Source organism: Cottoperca gobio, chromosome 17 (genome assembly GCF_900634415.1).
Source record: "Cottoperca gobio chromosome 17, fCotGob3.1, whole genome shotgun sequence".
Classification (NCBI taxonomy): domain Eukaryota; kingdom Metazoa; phylum Chordata; class Actinopteri; order Perciformes; family Bovichtidae; genus Cottoperca; species Cottoperca gobio.
Genome location: NC_041371.1, coordinates 11,185,747 through 11,209,629, shown reverse-complemented (window position 1 = coordinate 11,209,629; position 23,883 = coordinate 11,185,747). Strand labels below are relative to the sequence as shown.

Below are 23,883 nucleotides of genomic sequence, written 5' to 3'. Positions count from 1 at the left end.
GCTCTACGTTCCGTCTGTAACTAGTCCACTTGTTGCTGGCCATTCATTATGCAGTGTTGGCTATCCACGTTGTTGTGCTTCAAGTGGAAGACAGCACGTCTAAATTGTTGTTCCGTGAATAATGCGGTGATGGTGTGGTTTGTCACATCTCTGTTTTCACCACGTCCACAAAACTTCAAGGTGATACTCCTATAGTGTACATCTCGCTTAGACTACTTTTGTAACAGAGCAGCTTTGTTAACTCAACTGTGCTCACATTTGCACTGTTAACTTACATGTTATTACTCCAGGTACACAATAAAGTTAGGTTAAGATCTGCGTAATGTTGATTTGTCCAAAATTAAGCACGGATGGTCTACTAGTATGTTGTTAAACAACTGGGGTATTGATTCATGTTGTTTTACAGATGCTTGAACAGTTGCCATATCTAAGCAGAACATTTGTGAATATGCTTGTAATTTCCCCAAAACAAAGTGCAATAATAACATATGTCTCTGACCCTTTTCTCTTCAACAGATGGACTAAGAAATCAAGCAAGAATGGGGGTTTAAATTGGACATAAAGTGGAACATATTTTCTTGCATCCTGCTGGAGCTATCTTTACTACAAGGGTGTTCATGGATAACAGGATTTTAAGTGAAGTTGAATAATGGCATCACGTTGGGTTCATTCTTGTGAAGACGATGAAAGACAACAAGCAAGATCTTCTTTCTGTGAGGTAAACAACAACACAACTCAAACCTCTGACAATGAATGATATTTGTCAAATGGTGATCATGAAAGTGATTTTCAGGGGCAACTGACCCTCTGTTTTCCCTCTCTCAATATAGTGTTGGTGGGGGAGTTGTGTGTTTGACACTTTGGCCCAGCTGTTTGTTCTTGTAACAACTCCTGCTGGATTGTTTTGCTATTTATCTCAGCAGTGCTTCATTATTTGGTTGTTTTTGATAATTACAGCTGCTGGGTTTTAAGTTTGTCCGTGCTTCATAGTTTCTTTCTTGTACTCTACTGGGGTTGGTCATTGTAGATGTACAGCTTTCCCTGTTGCAGAACAGCATTTAATTAGATTTGAAATTTTTAATCAAACTCATCACTGGGGGAAGTGGGAGGAGACAATGGCATTGAAGCAGTTTATTCAAGACCCGTCTTTCAGATTTCTAAGCTGTGACCCCTGTAATACCAGACAGGACACCATCTGTTCCTCTGAAAGCTTGTTGCCTGAATGAAGACTTTCATGGTAAACTAGGTAGCAACCATTTACTCTTTGAAAATGGAAGGGCACCTATTTATAGAATCTGTAGTTTTCTTTCATTGCCTCGATTGCTTTTAATCTAATATTCAGCTCGTCCCTTAAACCTCTCCGCTTCTATGTCAATAGTCTGTAAACGAGGGCTCTAAAGCTTCTCATGTTGTCACGGCAAACACTAAGCATGTACTGAATTAGATTTTAGTTCATTGGTACTCAACAAGATATTAAATAAATTACACTCATCAGGTTTGTTTTTATTTATTTATACTCCTGAGGTTTAGTTTTAGAGTTTCAGAGATTTTTTGTGAAAAGAGAAATCCCTTTCATAGAGGAAAAAGCAGCACAATGATATTTTAACCGAGAGCTCATTCAGAAGTCAAACTGCAGAGCTTATTTTGCAATCTTGTTGTTTTCCCTGTCAAACAAATAATGTGCTATTACGATCACCGGGAGACAACCTCTTGACTTCAATGAATTTAATGAATGAATCTAGATGCATAAAATGTGCTCATATTCCCAGAAAATAACTCCAGGCAATATACAATCTTCCCTTTTTAGAAAAAAATATTTTGCATAATACTTAAGAAACATGCTTTAGATTATTTTTCTTCTGGCTGTGTTGTACGGTGTTTGGAAAAACCTCAGTACAGTGCAGTCAGTGGAAATCCTTCTTTTAGAAGTCCCTCTAATAAGGCTACCACACAAACCAATTCATGTGCTAATTTTGAGCCGGAAACCCCCTGGAGTCTCTGGTCCTGGGATTTTCTGGAAATGATGACACTGGATTTAATGACTTCAGAAGTGGATGTTTTTTTTAAATCACCTTTTTTTTTTTAAACGTGTCTTTGCAAAAAACAATTTGTGATGGTTTCAGTTGGCGAAGATCGGACCAAAGATGTTAATAAATGGATATGCCTTTTGTTTTTATTTAGAGAAAGGGAGAGGATGGATTACTGTTTCAAAGCACAGAGAGGGGTTTTCAACAAAAGACTTGAAATGAATGGACTTAGATCTTACATTTGGACTCATGATGGATTTAAACTAGGCCTGAGGCTTTTTTTAATACAATTTTACTGTGCCACATTGCAGAAAATATTATTTAATGATACTCTGAAAGTGGTTATATTCTATTTTTCTTTAAATCATATTTGACATTGTCCCTGTTTTCTCCCAATGATAGCTACTTTCATGACTGTAAGACATCCTTATCTTATTATGCTTTATTAGTCATTCAGTCTTTTCTCTATTTTGACCTTTTCACAACCATTATGCTCATGGGCCTGGTAAATAAATGGCGCTTGTATGTTATATAGTATAATAACTTGATAGAAACTATATTGTACCATTCATTTGTGCGTCCTGTATGGTGAGTACCTTTTTGGCACCCAGCTAGCTTTTTCATGATTCATAATACCTACACTTCAGCTTGTTATGCTGCAGTAAAGTGACAGAAATGAGAGTGAAATTAATTACTGTTTCGGATGATGAAGCTTGATCCATATTTAGCACTGTGGGGGCTATTGACAAACAGACCCCCCTGTCCCCGCAATCTTGGCCTCATTAAAGCTCAGCGTTTATCTCATTTAGGCTGGCTGCCTTTTACAGAACCCTCGGTGCAGGCATCATATGGCTAACTGATGGCAATCGGAAGGAAACATTGACCTTCAATTGGATAGAAGAAGTCTGTTACTTCCTGTTGTATTCTGGTTGTGTCTGTGATGTCTTAGGGGAAAACATAAGAGAGAGGGTCTATGTGAGTCAGTTTTTCCTCCTCCAATAGTTCCTGTGCAGTAAAAACATCCATGTCATCTTAGATGGAAAAGCCGGTGACATTTTATGTGACTTGTTTAAATAGCTCACCTCGTAGCTTGAACAGTGAATCATTGTAGATGCATAAACAGTATGGGATATTTTAGAGAGCTGACAGCTGTTTTCCTTTTGCTCAATCTTGCTCGTTCTGTTCTTTTTATAAGCAATGTGACAGCTTAGAGATGCGTGCTGTTGGCTAAAACAATGGTTCCAATGTCTTTGGTTACAAAACCTGAATAACATTTCATACAAGCAAAACATATCAGCAAGTGTTCAATGTTCAGCTTTGGCAAATCTATAATGTGAGAGAAATAACTAAACAGCTGTTTTTGTTTTGTTTTTTTAAATCACTCTCCTCAGGAAACCAAAAGCATCAGTAATTTCCTCCCACAGATGAGAGTGGGCTGTATAAGCAGTCCAGTCTTATGGCTAAATGTTGCTTTAGACAATTCACTTCTCACTACAGCACTCATTCTCTCTGAGAAGGCATGGTTGCCGGCCTGTTTTTATGTATGAGTGATGCGCAGCCTTTATTCATACGACTGTTTCTAGCAGATACAGTGTGACACCATGTCGTTTCTGGGTATATTAGGAAGTGTGGAAGTACATATTTCTGTGTGTATTCACATTTAGGGCAATTAGATTATTGGATTATATGCTGAACCACAATTTTACTTTCAGCAATTGCCCATGATGGACTCTGTTTGGATGGGAAGCTTGGTGGCACCTCTTCTAATACAATAGCACAAGAATGATTAAACATAGACATTGTCACAGAGTTGAATCAGTGTTTATCTGATGATAAAAGTACATTATAAGCGTAACAAACATAATAATTCAGGGCTTATGTATGCGAGTGCACCATACTGGACAGGTGTTTATTCTATAGTGTCAATTCACTGAAGTTATTGAGGTCTACAGGCTGTACCATCATCTATGAAATGGGGATGCACAATATGAGGAATATATACGATAACGTTGTTGAATACTGTGATAACGATAAAACTTGCGATAAATAAAAAGTACTGTGATAACGATAAAACTTGCGATAAATAAAAAGATGGTAAAGTATACTCAGTCGTGCCTCTCTGCTTCTTTTAGTAAACTGCTAAAATACAACAAATTGCTTGTTGTAAAAAATGTAATGAAAGGAACTCATTTCCAACATTCTTTTATTGCACAAATTAAACTGAACTTAAAAGGTACCAATAAAAAAAACAAAGATAGAATGATGGTTACATTTTAAAGTGCAGTTTTCTACTGATACTCTTCCAACCAACTAAATAAATGTGTAATTGTGCAGTTTTTTTGCACAAGTTGACATTGCTTTGACAGATGAATAAAATGATATACTGTGCAGCCCAATGACACACATAATGAATGTGTATATATCAGTTTTAGTATGCAATTGGTTATTGCCCAACTCTACAATTGGAAAAATACATGTCATGTTCCCCACTGTTACTGAACCACCCAAGGTCTTTTCAAAAATCCTGTTTTTCACATTTAAATAGGCATCCTGCATGAACAGCAGCCATTGGACTTTTGTGTCCCATCTTTATGTTACAACTAGAAGTGTGGCATGAACAAAACACAAATCACGTGTTCATAGGCTGAGTAATGATGCCCCTAACATTGTCTTGCACTACATGACTGGAACGCCCAGGTCTCACCAGTGTCCCTCTGTATCATTATCTTAGGCTTTTCACAGTTAAGTGCTTGGTTTATACGGGATGTGGTGTAGAATTTAGCAGCCCACAGAGAACTAGGTTTCTTTACATTTTAAGACTGTGTACTTGTCTGATGTTTTTAGAGCTAAAGTCATGTGGTGCTTGTAATGTGTCATTTGGTGATGTCAGCAAAGGTTTTTAAACATACAGGCCATATAGTGTGTGGTTTCACAATATTTGTGAAAATGAACACGGTGGAAATTCCAGTTCTTTTTCAGTATGTACCTAGCCTCTAGATAACAACATTTTGTGGTATGTAAACAGCTGTGCAGGCAGTTTTTAACCTAACATTTCTGATGTTAGTGGGTGGTATTGGTTTGTCTGCCCTTTTTAAAGGGATAGTTTGGATGTTTTGAAGTGGGGTTGTATGAGGTATTTAACCATAGTAAATGTATTCTCTACAGTTTGGAGAAACGGCACGAAAGCCAAGCGATATACTGCTGTGGACAGGGCTGTCAGCAAAATGTATTCTGGACACTTGGAAGAAAGGCCCACAAAATAAATCATTATCAGTTTAAGTGTACACTATATTTAGATATTTAGATTTATATTTTAGATTCTCGCCAAATCCAACTTACTTCATTGGTAAAATAAAGCAACAGTTTTCACAAAAAATTACTGTTTTTTTTTTCATGGAAGTCTGGTGGCTTTGGTGAGAGCCTAGTTGAAGGCTTCAGTTCCCTGTCGGAAACATATACCGTAAAGCTGTAATGTAACTCAGTGTAAATATTCAAACTATAATGTACACTTAAAGTGTCTATTAAGGCCACATTTACAGGAGTACATTGCTTGGCTTCTGTGCGGTAACTTCTGTCTGTTTCTTCAAACTTGGGGAGTGCCGACTGCCATCTACTGTAGGTAATATTAGGGATGGGATTTGCGAAGATTGTATGCATACAGATTCCATGAACTCTGGCATGCCACTTAAAACGTTTTACTATTTGTCCAACAAGAACATATTTTGACCACAGTGTTTTTTTTCTATGGAAATAATGCAGAAGTAATACCAACAGAACAGGAAAATGGTGGTGTAAGTGGATTGACTCAAACAGCAGTGCCCATGTACATCATGTCAACGAGTGCAATGGTGTGGCTCATTAATGTGTTTAAATCATTTTTGGACAAAAATAAAGATTTATGGCACAGGAGAATAAGCCCCAATATATTGGGCTATTTGCTACACAGGAAGTACTTGTTTGAAATAACAATTTATTGTTGGTTTTACTGTTTTGGGACTAACTGGGTATCTGGTGGGTGAAATGAGTGTTCCCACTCTGAGACGTGCGCCTGGTCAAGAGATATCCAGCAGAAGAACAAATGCCTACTGAAAGCTTTTTCCCAGCTGCCTCACCCAGTGCAAATATCAGTCTAGCATTCTGGTGATTCATAAATGGGTGAAAGGCATTCATTTGTGGGCAGGAGAGAATCGGTGTGTGTTTTGATGTGGGTTTTTCTCTTTCATGTGCTTTTCCTTTGTAGCCCTTTTAAAAAAAGAAAAAGTAATCTCATAATTTTCTCCTTTTGTGTCGATTCCATTTTGAATTTCTCACAGTTATTTGAAAGCATTATTAATTATGCTTATACCAGAGTCTTACTTTGTTCTCCAAACTCTATAGTAGCTTTTGTTTTATTAGATAAGAGAAAAGGGAAACTGGGAGAAATGTTAGTCTGGATTGTATTGACCTGGAATGTCACAACATTATTAACTATGCAAGTGGCAATGATAACAATGCTTGGCATGTGTCTGTCAGGAGGCCCACACCCCCGTCTGTACTCCACATCTAAAGATCAGAGAGTTGGACATCGCCCAATGCACTGGCTGCTAAATCAGATCCAGTTGACTGGAATGTGCTTGCCCCGGAGACCAGAGGGGAGCAATGCAGGCATTTTAAACATTCAGTTGATCTATTGTCAATCAGAAGTGCTTCTCCGGTATGGATGTAAATGTTTTTAGTGGTGTGAAGGCACCAAGGACTCGAACAGACACAGACTACAACATGGAAGTGTTGGTATCACAGATCAACCAAAGCTTGGTTATGTACAGTAAAACCTGTTTTGCTAGTTTCATTAAAATACATGGGTGTCAGCTGCACCTGCAGCTCTGTTTCCCAGCCAGCCACAGTAGTGCTAAGAGTCCTTACTCTCTACAGTATGCACGTTTGAACTCCTTATGTGTTCAACAGCTCTGGGTGCCACTTAAAATACACTTTGATCCAAGTAGTTTATTTCACTGCCTCTTTCCGCAATATATCGTTGAACAGCCAACCAAACTGGTTGCTGAGAAGCAATAAAAACACACTGCAAAGAGTACAGTGAAACATGCTTTAACTTGGCTCACACCTCCAGGCACACACTTTATTTCTAATGAACCATTGAGTGTGAGGATGAGTGTGAGGATGAATGTTCATCCTGCGACAGACTCAGAGCAGTTTTTATGGGGGGGGGGGGGAATTGTGGTTTAAGGCTGGTGTTGCTCATGATTTTTTTTTAACTGTGGTCTGGCTCATTCACTACTCCCTGCAACAGCTGGATCAAGTGCTAGACCTTCTCAGATGTGTTCATTTCACTTTTAATCAAAACATACAGGTCAGACGAGCATGTTTTCTGTTTAGTTTTGTAGTCTTGCAATTTGCTCTCTGGCTATGTTAACTCACTTGGGCAACTCACTCTGATTTTCTAACATTTAACTCAACATATCTGCCTAGGCAGAGATAGCGTAAATGCAAGCTCATCAAATTCCTCACATTGTGGGGGGAAAGTATATGCTTCATGGGGGAGGGGGAGGGTTTGTTTGAGACGGGATGAGGAAAATACTCTTTCGGTGTGGAAATACAAGACTGTTTGAACAGAGGTGTTCCTGAAAGTCTTACTGGAAGAGGGAATATGATATGGGGAGGCCTAAGTGAAGGGGGGGTGTAGCTGCACACACAATTTCACAAAGGCGTGAGGCTAAAAATAGCCAATAAACACAGGGGTGGGTGTCCAAAGCTCTGAAGCCTGACATGCTCTACTCTCCAGCTGTGAAAATGGGATACCATGACTTTACTGTAAACACTGGACCGCTAATATTGTTTTTTCAAAATCCATTTCTAAACCACGTCCAACTTTAATGCATGACTCACACTCAAATGAAAAGGTTATTTGTTGATATGTGTAAATTGAGGATGACTTGAGTTGTGGATTAGTTTAAGTAACATTGTTTTGGGACTTTAGCACTGGGGTTTTCCAGCATGTTCACTTTCAATTTCAAGATTTTACAGCTACATTTTTCAGCACAAATCTCATAGCTCTTCTCATCAGTGTAAAAGTGAAAGTACTCAATTTAAACTCCTTCTTCCATTTTTCTCTTTGTGTAGAATGAATACCCTACAGAAGAGGAGCCGTTCTCATGGCCGAGACCTAAAACTGTGCGTTTGCGGCGCACTTCCCATGGGTTCGGCTTCACCCTGCGCCACTTCATCGTGTACCCACCGGAGTCGACCATGCACTGCTTCCCGGTAAATTTCAAGATTTGTTATTAAGCTTGTCAGTAGCTTTCATGAGTTTCATACACTTAAGTATTGTTTGCTTATCACATAAGATTACACTGAGCCAACAAAAAGCCTGATATCTAAATTCTGTGACCGTGAACAACAAAGTCAATTCAGTATTTCTGTGTTTTTACAGGAGGAAGATCACGGCCGCAGAGGTAAGCAGAAAAACTTTGCTGTTCCTCTACATGCATGCCTTTCAGCTCTGCTGAGTCAGAGCAGTGCCTCTGACTTCTAATGACTCTTAATCCATCCACTCTTTGGCTCTTTTTGCTTCCTTATGCGATGAGAACAATGTAGCTCTGTGTGTCACTGACCTTTGTGGATGCATGAAAGGTTTGGTCTGCACCACCTGTTTCTGTCCTGCACTGGCCCACCTCTTCATATTGTTTCACTTTGTTGTTCTTGCTGCTTTTCTCCCTCACCATTATTAAAAAAAAAAAAAAAAAAAAAAAAAAAAAAAGGCAAATACTTTCTATGCCATGTTCAACATAACTTGAAAAATATTTACCAAATCCGTATGTTTTTGTTGTTAAATTATTTTTTACAAAAATCACATGCAAACGTCAGGTGGTAATCTGACGGTAATCCTAATCCTACAGGCCCTAAAAATACTTGAAAGTTTGTGGATTTGAAAAAATAAACCATTGGCCTAAAGGGTTTTAAATCAAATGCACATATTTGAAGATTTTATTATTTTATAGAAACTGCATTTATCAAGATTTTAAATGTTTATCAAGCAAGACTTCGTTAGTAATTTGAAAGATTGCCAAGAAGGCAATTTTAAACTTTGAAAATCTTGCGTGAGGTTCTTCATGAATGAAGCACAATATGTATTGTACTCATTAGGACACTTTCATTTAGACTTTCCTGATCCGGATTCCGGATTCTCTTTGAGTTAACTCTGTCGCTGCCTGTCCCATCCTAGTGGCTTGTTTGTGGATTTAGTTCTGTGTTTAGTCTGTTGCCATTTGTTGACCATAAGAAGGTTGCTGTCCCTGGAATTCATCCATATGGATTATTATTATTATGGATATGGACTATTAGACATTTGTATTCCTTGGAGAACATTCATACAGGAAAGCACCACTGTAATTCATCTTGAACATGTTGAGGAAGCATTGTATGCACAAGTAATCTCTTTGTTTTCATTAAACATGGGGAAACCCCATAATAATATGGTGACCTAACAGGTGGAGACATTCATAATTGATAACTCACACACAACACTACAGTCAGTCAAGCCCAGATATTTAGTCGCATAACTGTACATAAGCTATTTAAAATCAGAAACACTAACCAAATTACCAAAATAACCAAAAGATGTATTCTGGTATATCACAGTTTTGATGTTATAACACAGATCCACCCTGCAGACTTGGCTTGATGCACTGTGTGGGGCAACAGATAATGTGTAGTATGACATGGAGACGCAACTCATTAGAAAGCAGAGTGCACATGGTCATCAGCTCATACTCGCCAACACATGCTTGAATCTGTTTACAGTCCTGTACTAATGATAATTGTTCCTTTTTATCCTATTAAAATCCTGAATGGACTCTATATGATGCATGTACACAGTAAATTGTGGAGATGTGCACACAAATATCCAGCCAGGCACAGACAGGCTCACGACATAGCTTTTTATCTAGATAGAGATAGAGCTATAAATAGCAGTCCAATTATGCTACCACATGATAAAATGGTTTTGCGGTGTCTCGGTTAAAAATTTGAACCGCTTCTGTGATTCACTTTGTGATTTCCTCAACAAAAGGGATATGCTGGGAAACACACACAGAGACTGCTCATTGTGCAATTTTAAACTTCATGTAACCATACACTGAAGCCAGCTCCATTAAAGCAGTCATGATTTATATTTCACCCAAAAACTAAAAAGCTGTAGAAAACCCTTTTAGTCTGGAGCTTTGTTGCTTCTGACCGAGTAAGCCAAAGAATATTGAAGAGTCCTGGTTGTTGCGTAATGTTGGACAGCCCGGTCACAGGACCACACCAAAGAAATAGCAACAGGCAGAAATAAGGGTGTAAATCTTTCGGTATTTCACAATTCGATTTCGATACAAATCTATTCTCGATTCAGTACATAGAAGTCCTAATAAAGGCGCTGTTCAAACTATAGTAACTTTACTTAGTAAAGTGTGTATAAGACTATGGAGTTTTTATATTTCAAAAAGTTACTGATTCCAATAATGTAAACGCACAAGAATAAAGGCAACATTTATTCATGCTAAACTTGATCCTAAACAAATCAAACGTTTTTATTTTTCAACTCTCTGACTTCAAGAATAGCAAGCTAATGTTGTACAAATACATCTTGTTTTTTCCTAGGCACACTCATACCTCTGATACAGTCTTTTATTATTCATAAATTTGTTGCCGTTTGTTGCCATCTTCAGAATAATATCTCCCTTTTATCTGTATGATATATTTCGTCTTTAGGACTATTTGGATTTCTCTCAAAGCATTGGCATTCAGTGGATATGAATAGTCCCTCTGCCTAACTTAAGTTGGCATCTAGATCCTTCTTAATATGATAAAGCAAAAGTGTAACGTTAATATACCTCCTGGAAATTGATTATTTACAAGATTGAAGACTTAAAATGTAAATTAGCATGCACAGAGGCAGCCATATTTATTATTATTATCTATTAGTCTATTAGTGTACCAATTTTTTGCAGATAAAATTAATGACATCATTGTGTTGATCGCCCCTTTGACATAACTGATCATTCAGACAAAGTGTGGCTTTATTCTGAATGAGGCAATATGTGCCCAAACATTGATTTATGAATAAATACATTGCATCAGATTTATGAGTGTGCCGCTGCTGCCCCTCCATAGACTAGTCCTGCACCACCATCAATTCACTTATTGTATTAGAGTCTCCTGCTTCTCAAGACAAAGCTCTTCTGTCACATCTCTGGGGTCAAGTTTGGGTGCACTTGTGATCTAATGTTCTCTTGTCAACGCTTCACTCTTTCACATCGAGCAAGGCTGTCTCTTACCTCAATCACAGCTGTAATTTAACCTGCCCTTTGCTGTAAGTGCTCATTGTGCTACACATGCATTGTTCCTAGTGTTCATTTTAAAAACCGCAAGGCTTCGAGGCTTTGTTGAGTGTTTGCTAATTTAAGTTTTACTTTTACTCAGAAATCATTCTGCAGTATTTTCTTTTTTTTTTAATAGTCTTCAGTTGCTTAACAATAAATTAGCATAAACACCAGCCAACTGTAGACACTTAAGGCAAATCATGTTTTTACCAAGCCAGCTGATTAAAATAGTGCAAATAAAACCTGGCAATGTTTTCATTTGCTTGGTCGAGATTTTCTCTTGTTTTTAAAGGAACACTCCCAACATTTTGTTTTGTCTCTGGACTGAACACAGATGAAATATTGATCGCATGTAACCTAGGGTAATTAGCAAACGAAAAGCATTTCCCAAAATGTTAGGGAGTGGCTCTTTAGTTAGGTGGTGAATTGATGTATGATGTCTGTGGTTGATGCTTCAGAGTGTACACAATTATGACATTTTGTATGGCCCAGAGCAGTCTTGTAGAGTAAAGATGAATCTTGTCGGACTGATTTAGAGTACTATTAAAATATAGCTCCATTGTACACATTGTACAGTATTTAAGAATACAAAATATTAGGGCACAAATATTTGGGTCTCCATATATTATCTCATGCTCTTGAAGGTGGCAAAGGCAAAAGCAGTTGCTTTCACTATACATTAAATATTTACCATGGCTCATTTATGGATTTATGAACTGCTCCATTGTGGAGATATTGGTGCAATTCAATAGTTTACCACCAGAGGGAGTGTGTCTTGCTGCTGTAGCCATAAGGGACTCCTGTTGCAGTATTACATAATGCGAGTCCCCAGGATGTGATTCTGCATGAGTAATCTCGTGTGTGGAAGAGAGAGAAATGGAGGCACGAGTGTGTCTGCGTTTGTGAGGTTTTCAAAGGTTTACAGATTACTGCTGATTATTATTAGTATTATTATTATTATTGAATACACCAATTTACTCTTGTCCCCTTTTCCAATGACTTGAACAAAAAATAGCCAAAAATATCTGGTGATATTGTGTCCGTCACCGGGCCAAAAGTCATGTTTCTCATAAATGTATGTTTCCATTGATACTAAGAATAGTTAACTCTCAATCTCAAGGATTTTTAACGGTTTATAAAAATGTAATAAAATCATGGCGTTTTCATGCTGACCTTCCCAACCGCTGTAGTTTGGGAGCCGTCGTGCGCTGACTCACCAGAATGTTAACTACTGGTGAAGGATTTTAGCTCTTTGGCTGTGCCCAGAGCTGTTTCTCAGTTTATAAGGAAAGAGTGGGAGTTGTGCAGCTGAGCACACTGTCACTCTACCTTCTCTCTTTCTTTTCTCTTCTTTCCTTCATTTCTTTTTTCCTGCAGCCATGCAGCTGCTAGGAGACCGGAGCAGCATGAGCAAACAGGTTTCCTCGGTGCTTTCATCCACCTCCCTAAAACCACACCATTTCCCCCCTATTGAGATTTCTTTTTATCCGAACCAATTAATGATCATGCCTATTCAAAACTGTTGTAAAACGGGCAAGCATTGACCAAAACACATTCTGTTCTGCTGTCATAATGTTGATTCACATGCCTCCAGAACTTGTGACAAACCTCCTAGTTTCTCTCATTTCTCTCGTATACACCACCTTTCTCTCTGCTCACCTAAAAATAAATGTCATGAAACTATTTATTGCTCAGTCTGGCACTCTTTTCGTTTTACAGTTCAACTTCCGTATTGTGCTTCTTTTACTAGAATATGTTGTATTTAGGGATTTCCTTAATTCAAATGTAGTAAAAAAAAAAAAAGTAGTAACATCTAGACATGTTTAAAAACATACTATGTGCTAGTCTTTGCATGTACAATCTTCCTTTTGTTGACAATTTGTCTACTGTACTTACATTTCTATGCCTTTATGTGTTATCAGGGAGACAACGGAATAGGTTAGAACCAATGGACACCATTTTCGTGAAGCAAGTCAGGGAAGGCGGCCCCGGTCATGAAGCTGGGCTGTGCACAGGTAATAACCAATCATCAAACAATCACTATGCAACAATCTCCTTCATTAACCAAAACCTACTAGAGATTGATTGAGAGTGTAAGTACTCCGAAGTCATCATGCAAGTGAAGAACCAAAGCATAATCCTGTAACTGGTGTCATACAGAGCAGAACACTTCCTCTGAGCTGTTTCACTGATGTTTTAGAGTGTTGAAAGCTAAAGGAAAAAAACAAGTAGTGCGGTTTTCAGTTGTGGCCTGACACAATTCCTGCTGTGAAGCACGACAGGCCGTTTAGGTGGAGGAAAGGGCTCCTTTTTGTGCATCTCTATTAGGTAGATACCCCAGTGATTTGTGTTTTAGTGGATACAGGAAATCTTCAGCATAGAAACAGTACACTCCAATATAAGGTTATTGATTGTATCTGCTTCATTTAGACAAACAGCTTACAGTCCTTTACTACCCCTCTCTGTTACTAATGACATTACTTATTTCTTTTACGCCTATTAGGTGATCGATTAGTAAAAGTGAATGGAGCAAGCATCATCGGGAAAGCCTATTGTGAGGTTATATCCTTGATCCAGGACAGGTGAGGTTTAACATACATTTGTATGGATAATTCTGGTCAGTGTGTATTTTCCTATTTTAAATCTCTCTTTGTTCCCCAACAGCGGTGACTTTCTTGAACTTTGTGTGATGCCCAAAGATGAGGATATACTGCAACTGGTACGTTTCTCAATCCTGTTATCTAAATGGGGTTCACTTCATTCTTTTAAAACAAAACAAAAACACAGCTTTGAAAGTGTTTTCATAAAAGAAATTGCTCTCTGTTTGTTCAATCCCACAATAAATTCCGTTAAACCTGATCTCACAGAGCTGCTCTAGTTTAAGGAGTTCATATTGGGACAGGAGCCATGAGATGCAGGCAGCCTGCGTATCCAATCAGTTTTCTATCTAGGCCCCTTAATCAGGCCAGAACAGCCTTTCTGTCCTCAAACTGCTGCTGAAATAGCCTAATTAGATTGGTAGAGTAAGCATAATCTAAAATACATATAGAGACATTTATCATGGGGTAGCATACACAGCTACACCTGTATAGTTTGTGTTTTGACTTGCAAAAAGAGTGTATATTGCTAAGGGTCTCTGTGTTCAAAGGCCTATACGTAACAGCTGAGTTGTAGAAAAGTTGTTGTGCTCATTACTCTGACTGCATCCACAAGTCCTCGACATACTTAGGCAATATGGATCACCCGCACACATGCTGAGCTACATGTGACAGCCTCAGTGGTTTGTTATCTGTGGCCGATAAACAATTATCAAAAGAAGCAAAGAATTTGAAGGGTGCCTGATTTCTGTGGTCATGTACTTGAAGATTACAAGCAACATTACATACAAGGGGGGGGGGGGGAAATCTATGTTTCACATCATTTTAAAGTGGGTTTCTATTTAATAAGGTTTGGTAAAGGAGGTATATTTAGGGTGGTTGATAACACGCATGTAGTGACTGTGTACTGACATGCTTTTTCCACGAATGAATGCGATCTCTATGCCTGCTTTCACAGAAGCAGTTGGCTAATACAGTTGCTGTTTGTAAGACTTTGTAAGAGTATATAGTTTTAGAAGACGTGGCAATTGCATTTAACTTAACACAACAGTTTATAAATAGCTTAAGATGTGCACATAAAATACAGAATGATACATGGTTAAACAAAAGGCTATAGATCATTCATCAGAAGAAAAATAATCGTATTCAAATGAATATATATATTTTTTAATGTATCGGCTGGTGGGACTTCTTGTATATTAGCTGCATATTTTCATCAGTTAATGTTACATTTCATGGCAGAGATTCCTGTGTGGGTTGTCTTTGTAGTTTGGCTACTCTTGGATTTTTAGTCGATACTGTGTTAATGTGGTGGAGCCATGTTTTGAATTTTTATTTAATAAAAAAAAATATATATATATAATATTGTTGTAAATGTTGTATTATTTTAAGTAAACTATTACAAAAGGCAATGATCATGCCTGAACATTAATATTCAAATGTTTGGCTTTTATAATGCATCTTTAATCCTATTAGCCTTCACATAATGTCTTTGTCTTTCTTTGTTCTAACCAAAAAAACAACAAAAACAATTTTAATTTCAAATGCGGTTTACATCAAATATCCCAGTGTAGAGATGAGCCCTCATACCTGTGTGCACTTTAGAGCCATCATTAATATTTTATGCATGCTGTAGGCAGCTGCTAGCAGCAACTATGCATTTAGCACATTCAGAGCAAAACAAAGGTGCACTCATCTGTTCCATATATATATAGCAAATAACATTAAGTGCTTAGTCAGGATGCTCAGGCATCTTTTCCCGAGGGCTCATTGTTATCCGACCGCCTGTTTGTGTATTACATAATGAAAGAGCTTGGCTGTTTGCTTTACCTGAAATCTTCCCTTGTGGATACTTTATGTCCAGATTGAATCATCATGATTAACTTGATCGGTAACAGTCAATTAATCATGTAGGATAATGGCATCCAGTATTACAATATCAATATGCATCATAACAACCAGTCATATCTCTTTTTAGGCACCACAACATCCCAAAAAAATATCTAAAACGTGCTGTCAATGCTATTTATTATTTAGATTTAACATTCTAACATGACATAACTCTTCTTACATTTATTATCAGTTCATTTTCTCCTTTCTGACAATTGACTGTTACTCCACCTCTTCCCTGTTGGTTCCTCCCTCTCTCGTGCCCATTTACTCAGACAACTGTGTCTCACACGTGTGTTGTTAAAACACTGGCCACAGTATGGCACCATAAATGGTCAGCAGCCACACAAAAATATCTATTAACGTAGGCAGGCAAACTGATGAGGGCTGTCCATAAGAACAAGAGGATTATCAGAGATGCGAGCAGGATGACGTTACACTGTAGGAGGCAGCACACACTTACTGCTTGGAGACAGGCAGCAGTTGCTTAGCAAAGAGACGGAGAGAGTGTACATTCAGGGAGCAGAAAAGGGAGGGAACTAAATCGGCAGGAAAGCAGAGGAAATACAGAGCAGGAGGAAAAAAAGAGAGAACAGCATGAATGATGATCTGAAAGCAGTAGATAAAATCAGCTGACTGCCTTGTGTTTAGAACAGGTTGATGCTAAGGGAAAAGGAGAGGGTAAGAAGGAATGGGTGGGGGGAGCTGTACCATCAGAGCTGAATGTATAATCAGCAGCTGCTGCTTCTGTCATGTGAGCAATAGCAGAGGGAGGGAGGGAGGGAGAGACTGGAGGCACCTTGTTCAGTTAGAGTAATATTCTGGCTGAAGATGGATATAACCATGGAGACTTAAAAGCAGCATGAGAGGCAAGCTTCTGCTCCTGCCACCTCACCCAGGACAGACTGGCACAGGCAGGTTGTAACGTGGCAACCCCTGCTACATCTCTGCTTCTTCATCCCTCTGTACTGCTGCTGCAGCTCTAGTATATTTTTAGCATGTCAAGCCCAGTCATTGCTGTGGCTTTTTTTTCTTTTAAATAATGTGTGCTGTGCTGGCATCTTTTTCTCTTCCACCCTATCTCCCTTGATTTCTTGACACTCTCATTTTCACATGCTGTAACGGCAGCCTTTTTCTCTGGAAACTACTAATCTGGTAAGCAAATAGCAGACTGGGTACCCGCTTGACGTTTACATATTGTGCTTGATGTGTCATTTTGCATGTGTCATGCATGTCAGCATCGTCATTACATGATGTGGTCTTCGGGTTTTACATCATTGCTGTTTAGTTGTCGTGGTTGACTGTTTAATGGTCAGCTCTGTGTTGGTGATTCAAATGTGTACTGTAGAAATGGCCGATGCTCTGTGCCTGCAGTACCTGTTAGATTAAGCACTCGAGTTGGCATCCAGCTGGCATCTCAGGGAAGCCTCGCCCCTTCTTCATCCTCCATGCCAGATGTCATTAGTGTGATAAAGGCCAGTGACCTCTGAACTCCTTTGCTTACAAAGGGAGGAACAGAGCCTGCCACTGATTGCTGTGGTACACACACAGTTTTATGTAAGATTGTAATATGACACTAGGTACCAGGATCAAAGTCCTCATACCTTTTACACGTCTTTTTCCTTGTTGTATATGCAGTATGTTATGAGTAGCAGATAAATGTAGTGAGGCTTACAAGCCCATAGAAAGCTTTGGCGTTAATTGTGTATATATTAATACATTATTTTAATAGTATCTGCAGTGAAATAGTGCAGGCTTCCAAACCTTAGAGGATAATCAAGCAGGCTAAATATAGCACTTTTTCTTTGAGGGATGGGCGACCTCCTGTCTGAGGTTACAGTCCGTCAGTCTGAGGTGGGAAAATGAAGACACCTGTCATCATCTATGCTGTTTTGTACCGTACATTCTTACGTTATCATGTTTGTTCAAATACGTCGAGTGTTAGCTACTTGATTGCCTTATCTAACATGTATTGATTGTTACACAATCTTTGCTGAAAATGACAGTTTAAGCTAAATATTGAATTGAGTACAAATAAACACCATTCCAGATTTATCTTATGGTGCTTGCAGTTATATCAGATGTTAATTTCTTATATAAAGAAATGTTTTTTTCTTTTATATTGAAGATTACAGTCGTTTGGTAGCAACAAACCGTTATTCTCTGGAGAACACAGGTGGGAAAAAGGGAGAAAGACTGCTGTACCATAAACATCTAGTTTGAAGCATCGTCTTTCTGCTAGTGAAAAACATTTTCTATTTTACCTTATATAGTATACTATCATGTGCAACAGTGAATATTACCATGAGAACTCTAAATAAGGAGCAGATGAATACCGCTGACACCCCTGAACTGCTAACGCCTCCACTCACTCATTCTGCAACATGCACTGCCCACACACATGCATCCAGTCACATTTGTAATATCACGCTTGACTTCTCTGTAAGCATCTAGTAGCACACTGTTGAATATTACACTAACTTGCAAATACAGCTTGTACTGTATCTATTGTAACATTGCTTTGTTGCTCTCTCTCTAGGCCTACTCCCAGGATGCCTACCTCCGTGGCCGCAGCAGCTACAGTGGAAATGCCTGTCACATTCCTGACCCACCCCCAGTATGCTACCCCAGAGTAGACTGTAAGCCTGCGGGCATGGCCCAGGCGACAGACTCAGCAGGGCAGAGCTGCCGAGGGCAAACGGCACCTCCTGACCATGGGTACCGCAAGGAGATCACCGTGCCCCCATCTCCTCCTCTTCAATCATACCCAAAAAGCCAGATGGCAGTGTGCATGCGCAACGACAGCATAAGGACTGTGGTGGTTCCTCCTGATGCAGCCCAAATGGGGCGCATGGGTCCAGCACATAGGATAGATTACATGGACCCTGTCTTTGTCAGGGGGAGGCCTGGGTCACTGGCCCAATATTCTCACCCTCGAAAGGCTGATGTCTATCCCAGTGGTCCAGGAATGGTTTCATATGGAGGTCAGGCGCCTCACTACCCAGGCAACAATCAAAACATTGATTGGCGCACTTACCAAACTTATAGGGAGTACATTGACAACAAAGGAATCCATTCTCACGCCAGTCGGACTATCCAGGAGAGGCTGGACAATTTGCGAGCATCCTAGTCAGGCCAACTTTGGCGCTACTCATCACATTTCCCGGGGAGACTGGGTCCCTAAGGGGATACGACGGAGGAGTACCTCCCATGAACGCTCATACCAAGGACCTCCACCCAACTTTCAGATAGCCCCACGCAGTGCTTCCCAGGACCGCATGAGCAGTGCTGAGAGAATGGGCAATACCAGGAACTGGCCTCCCCGAAGCGTATCCCAAGATGGCCTAATGCACAAAGCCCGGGCACACTCGACAGACTATGTTGACCCTGCAGAGCTGGCTCGGCCCAATGAGAGGAGAGGAGGGTACGGAAGGGCAGACCAAGGTACGAGGCCCAGCAGACAGGCTGTTCCCAGACACGCAATGCTCTACAGGCCTTCCGCTGGATACAGCGGTGGCATGAGGGGGGCACCCAACCCTTCTATCTATTCTAAAGGACCAGATGCTCTTCAGACCCGCTCCTCACCCATGCTCTCAGAGAGACACTCACATTTTGGAAAGAGCACAAGTGCTGAACATTCTCTTGTTGACCAAAGAGTTGCAGTCAAAGGAAACCCGGCAGCCCACACCACCCATCAAGGCCAGAGCCGGATCGTGGATGAAACCATGCTGGCTATTGAGGCAGGCAGTGACGTAGCATTGGTTGGACACAGGTCTTCATGCTCCACCCCAAAACAGATGCGTCAGAGGCCTAGCATCCTCAAACCACCCCACCCAGACTCCAAGAGTCAGGTCAATGGGCGAAGCCCCACGGAGAGCGGCGTCGTTCTAAGGGAGAAACCCCCCTCTGGAAAGAACCCCAGCCCTCTGCGGCACCCCTCTTACATCCTGGCTGTAAACGACGACGGACCAGATTCCACAGCAGATGTGGCGGCATGCTGGCTTCCCAACGATGCACGTCGAGAGATACGCATGCGCCGCCTTGGGGAACAATGTCACACCTCCTGCTCCAGCAACCTGGATGAGTCTCTGGACTCTATTCCATTCATCGGTGAGAGAATAATCAGTTGTAAACCTTGTCGCTGCAAGTTGTCATGGCAACAACAGCAGGTAGTAGTAACTGGCAGTTCTGACACTGTAGCTAGTTAAAGGGCTTTCTCCATAGATGCTATGCTAATAGAAATCAGTTCAAAATAGATGGATGGAAAACTGACTGTGGAGACTGTAGACGGCTATAATTTCATTGTTAATCTGATCTAGTGTATTTTAGTGTGTGTGTGTGTGTGTGTGTGTGTGTGTGTGTGTGTGTGTGTGTGTGTGTACAGTGTTGGGCAGATGTACACAAATAAATTCATCTTTGTGGGAGGATGTTATTATTATTAATCAGGTTTTGTGGCATTCAGAGAGGTTTTGTGGGATATTCAGCTTAACTGGGGCGGAGTGAAGGATGACTTAAGCCTTTTGGAATATATTGAATTTCTCCTCTTAATATATTGTTTTCTTGGATGTTCTCTCTCTTCAGGATGGATTGCATTATTATTCAGTCGTCCAATAATGCATTTCCTAGTGATTAAATAGTCATCAGTCATCATCAGTGCTCTGAAAAACTCTGCTCTGAATGTTTTACCTCGTACCCTTTCCAGAGGTTATCAGAAGGATTTACTTTTAGCTGCTTTGTATCTGGATTTGAAAATGGCATCAAACACATTTCTAAATCTAGTCTAGTATTTTACAGCCAAGATGTTCAGTGTGTTCAGTCTTGTTTTAGAGAATCTGTCGTAATCAGTTCAGCAGTGAGAAAAAAATACATAATTTATAGGAACTCTCTGCGTGTTTATTTGTGTGCCTAGATGAGAATATAGCTACAGTTACATTGCTGGAGGCAACACTGAGTGTGCAGATGGAGGACCTTTTTGAAACATTTTATTCTTGGATATCTATTCTCTCTTTTGTCTTTCTCCACCTGTCCTGTTCATATATTATTATTATTATTATGTATGTTTGGGTGTCTGTCTTCCAGTGTTTTTTGTGATCCCACAAAATGCAGTAAAATGGAAAAGTAGGGACACAGTGAGAGTAGAAATACTGTTATTCACGGTAAATGTTTGCTGTATGGATCAGACCGTTTCCTCAGAGAACCTGAGACTGAAAATGAATGTTAGATAGATTAGCTTTTAAATTGAAAGACCCAGCATATCGTTGGTGGTTTTAAATTAAGTATATCGTCTCTGATGACTGAGCTACTTATTTTTATATTTTATTCCATAAAGGAAACATTTTGTACTTTGCAGATGCACTGTAAGGAGGAACTAGGCCACAGGCAGCGACAGTACTGCAAGGTTTTAGTTTGACCCATAGGAGAAGAGTTAGTTTCTTAGTTAAATTTAGGTCTTTTGAAGCAGTTCAGTGAAAAATAAATCCAACATATGTTGCAAAATACATTTTTACTGTAAAGTGGTTCCTACGACATTTTACTGAAACCCCTTTCCCACTGGACACTAACACCCACTAACATCTGCCTTTTGTTTAAAGTGGGAAAAGTTGCAATCAGCATTCTTTCCCAGGACACATGATTACTGCCGGGGGGCGCACAAATCTTTTAACCTTTTCCGGTGCGATGTTATATAACGCACTATATATATATATATATATATATATATATATATATATATATATATATATATATATATATATATATATATATATATATATATAAAAAAAATGTGTAACGTGAAACCAATTCTGGCAATGGGAAAGGATTATTCCCGATTTTTAGAGGGTTTCTCTATGTTAAAAATAAATAAATCTACATTTATATGCTAATTTTAGTGGGGAAAAGGGTATAAGAATGGTCTTTTAATATTTTGTCCACCCCATTTATTTAGATTGGGCTGGGCTGGGGAAATGCCTTCAACACAGAGTTATCAGTGAGGTCACTACACTTTATGGCTGACCAACAGTGTTTCTGCTGTTCCTTCAGTGGGCCATGTAATGTTGGTTGGCCAGGTGCAGGTGCAAACAAAGCAGGCAGTGACAGTAATGATGCTGCAACACCATCGTTCTGGGACTGGTGCCCCGGCCTAGGAGAACAGTGCCCTGATTGTGTAAGCTGCTGGACCTCCATCAATGGCCTGTTTGAAAGCCCTCTGGTCCAGGCCTTATTTGTGTGAGGTAATTTGATCCAATAGCCCAATCTATCATAGGCAGGTCATATATCTTTTATCTTCTTTAGATGACAATGGCTGGTACACTCTTTGTAGTGTACCTGGAATTTGATCTTTCCTTGAAAATATTCATATAGCTATGCAGTCTAAATTTGGATACATTTTGGAGGAAGACACTTTATGATGTTGCTGATGAACGGTTTGTGCCCGGAGCAGAACCCCTCGGGTGTTGCTATAGAACGCTGCCTTGTGTATGGCCTGTCAGCAGAGTGAGCATTAAACCTGAGGAGACCTGAGTTCTTCTGTTATTTTTGCTGCATTTGTGCCTCATACGCAAAAGTTCACTGTATGTATTTGAGTTTAGGTCCTTTGGATTTGTTGTATAGACTTTGATGTATGCAAGAAAAAGTAGAAGAGATTGGTCATCTTATATTTTTGGACAGAGTAGATGAACGTGGAAGCCTTTAAAGTTACTAAATCATGTTTATTAACGATAGGCAGAACAGGCCTTGTTGGGGTGATGGTGGCATACTTTTCCCTTTGCCCCGTTTCACAGTTGGGTACACGCTAGAACTAGGACAGTTGTTTTTAAATTTAGCTCCAAAAACCACTTGGCTGCAGAGAGCAGCTTTGTACTCTGAGCTGTTTAAGGCTTGAAGTGTCAGGAGTGGGCAGTTCTCAATTGTTAAGATCTTTCTTTTCCCTCAAAAAACCCATCAGTAGATGATCTGTTGAGACTCTCAGCTGTGGTGTTGCATATAAGTGTTTTTTTTATTTGTATTAAAATCTGACAGATGACGGTTAATGAAGTTATCTCTGATATACAGATGTTCAAGATAAATATTCAGCAAGCCTGCATTCTGCATTCTTCAGAGACATAATGTAGAGATACAGAGTTCTAATATATGTAGTTACAAGATAAAATAAGATTTAATCTCTGTGCTCACACTGAATTATTTTATTGTCATCATAGATGAGCCAATCAGCCCCAGTGTCGACCAGGATGCCGCTCCCATTCCACCCTCCGCTGTGATATCTGTTGCACCATCTATAACAACAGGGCCCTCCAGTCCAGGCTCACCATGCCCTCCCATTCGTCGTCAGCTGTCACATGACCAAGGTACGCAGCAGCAGTAGGTTGGTTGTGTGATGGATATGTCAGTCAGGGCTTGGCACAACAGGATGCATTTGGAGGAATCATGACTTGAGATTTTAGGTTGTTTAATTTTTAATTATGATCTAAATGAATACAAACGTAAATTGTCATTGATTGATTTTCTTTCAATTGAATAATCAACTAATCATTTCAGTTCTAAATGTTGGGTGTAGTGTTTAATTAATAGTTAAATTGCTTTATTTACCTTCACCTTCATATGCTCAGTAAATACAGATGAGTCCCCCAGCGTGGTGTTATTGTTAAAATATCTTTTTTTCAATGCTTTTGGCTAAGACTCAAGACACCTGAGAGCTTAATGTGACCCTCATAAACACTCACAACCTGGGTTATATATAGGTTACTTTTGAAATGTTGTAGGTTACAGATGACTAGTTACCCTGTTAAAAATGTAAGAATTATTGTAACTATTTTAATTACTTTATTAAAGTATCATGTACATTTGATTACGTTTATAACAAATGTTTTAAACTGGGCAATATAGCTGAAAAGTCCTAAAAACATTAACTTAAACCAGGAAGTGTAAACCTGACAGTACTCAACACTGATCACTGTCAAAGTACTATTAAAAGTTATTTAATATAACTTGAATTAAGACTGAAACAGAGCGACA

At 39.4% G+C, this 23,883-nt stretch overlaps 1 protein-coding gene across 1 annotated transcript in view; it reads left to right on the top strand.

Annotated features, from left to right (window-relative positions):
* Window positions 1–23,883, top strand: part of arhgap21b (Rho GTPase activating protein 21b) — a 36,254-nt gene that overhangs the window by 681 nt on the left and 11,690 nt on the right. The window contains 9 exon segments of the mRNA XM_029452708.1: window positions 517–718; window positions 8,145–8,285; window positions 8,455–8,476; window positions 13,309–13,401; window positions 13,890–13,968; window positions 14,051–14,105; window positions 18,413–19,000; window positions 19,002–19,983; window positions 23,070–23,216. Coding sequence (XP_029308568.1) covers window positions 650–718; window positions 8,145–8,285; window positions 8,455–8,476; window positions 13,309–13,401; window positions 13,890–13,968; window positions 14,051–14,105; window positions 18,413–19,000; window positions 19,002–19,983; window positions 23,070–23,216 — 2,176 coding nt within the window. The 5' untranslated portion in view covers window positions 517–649.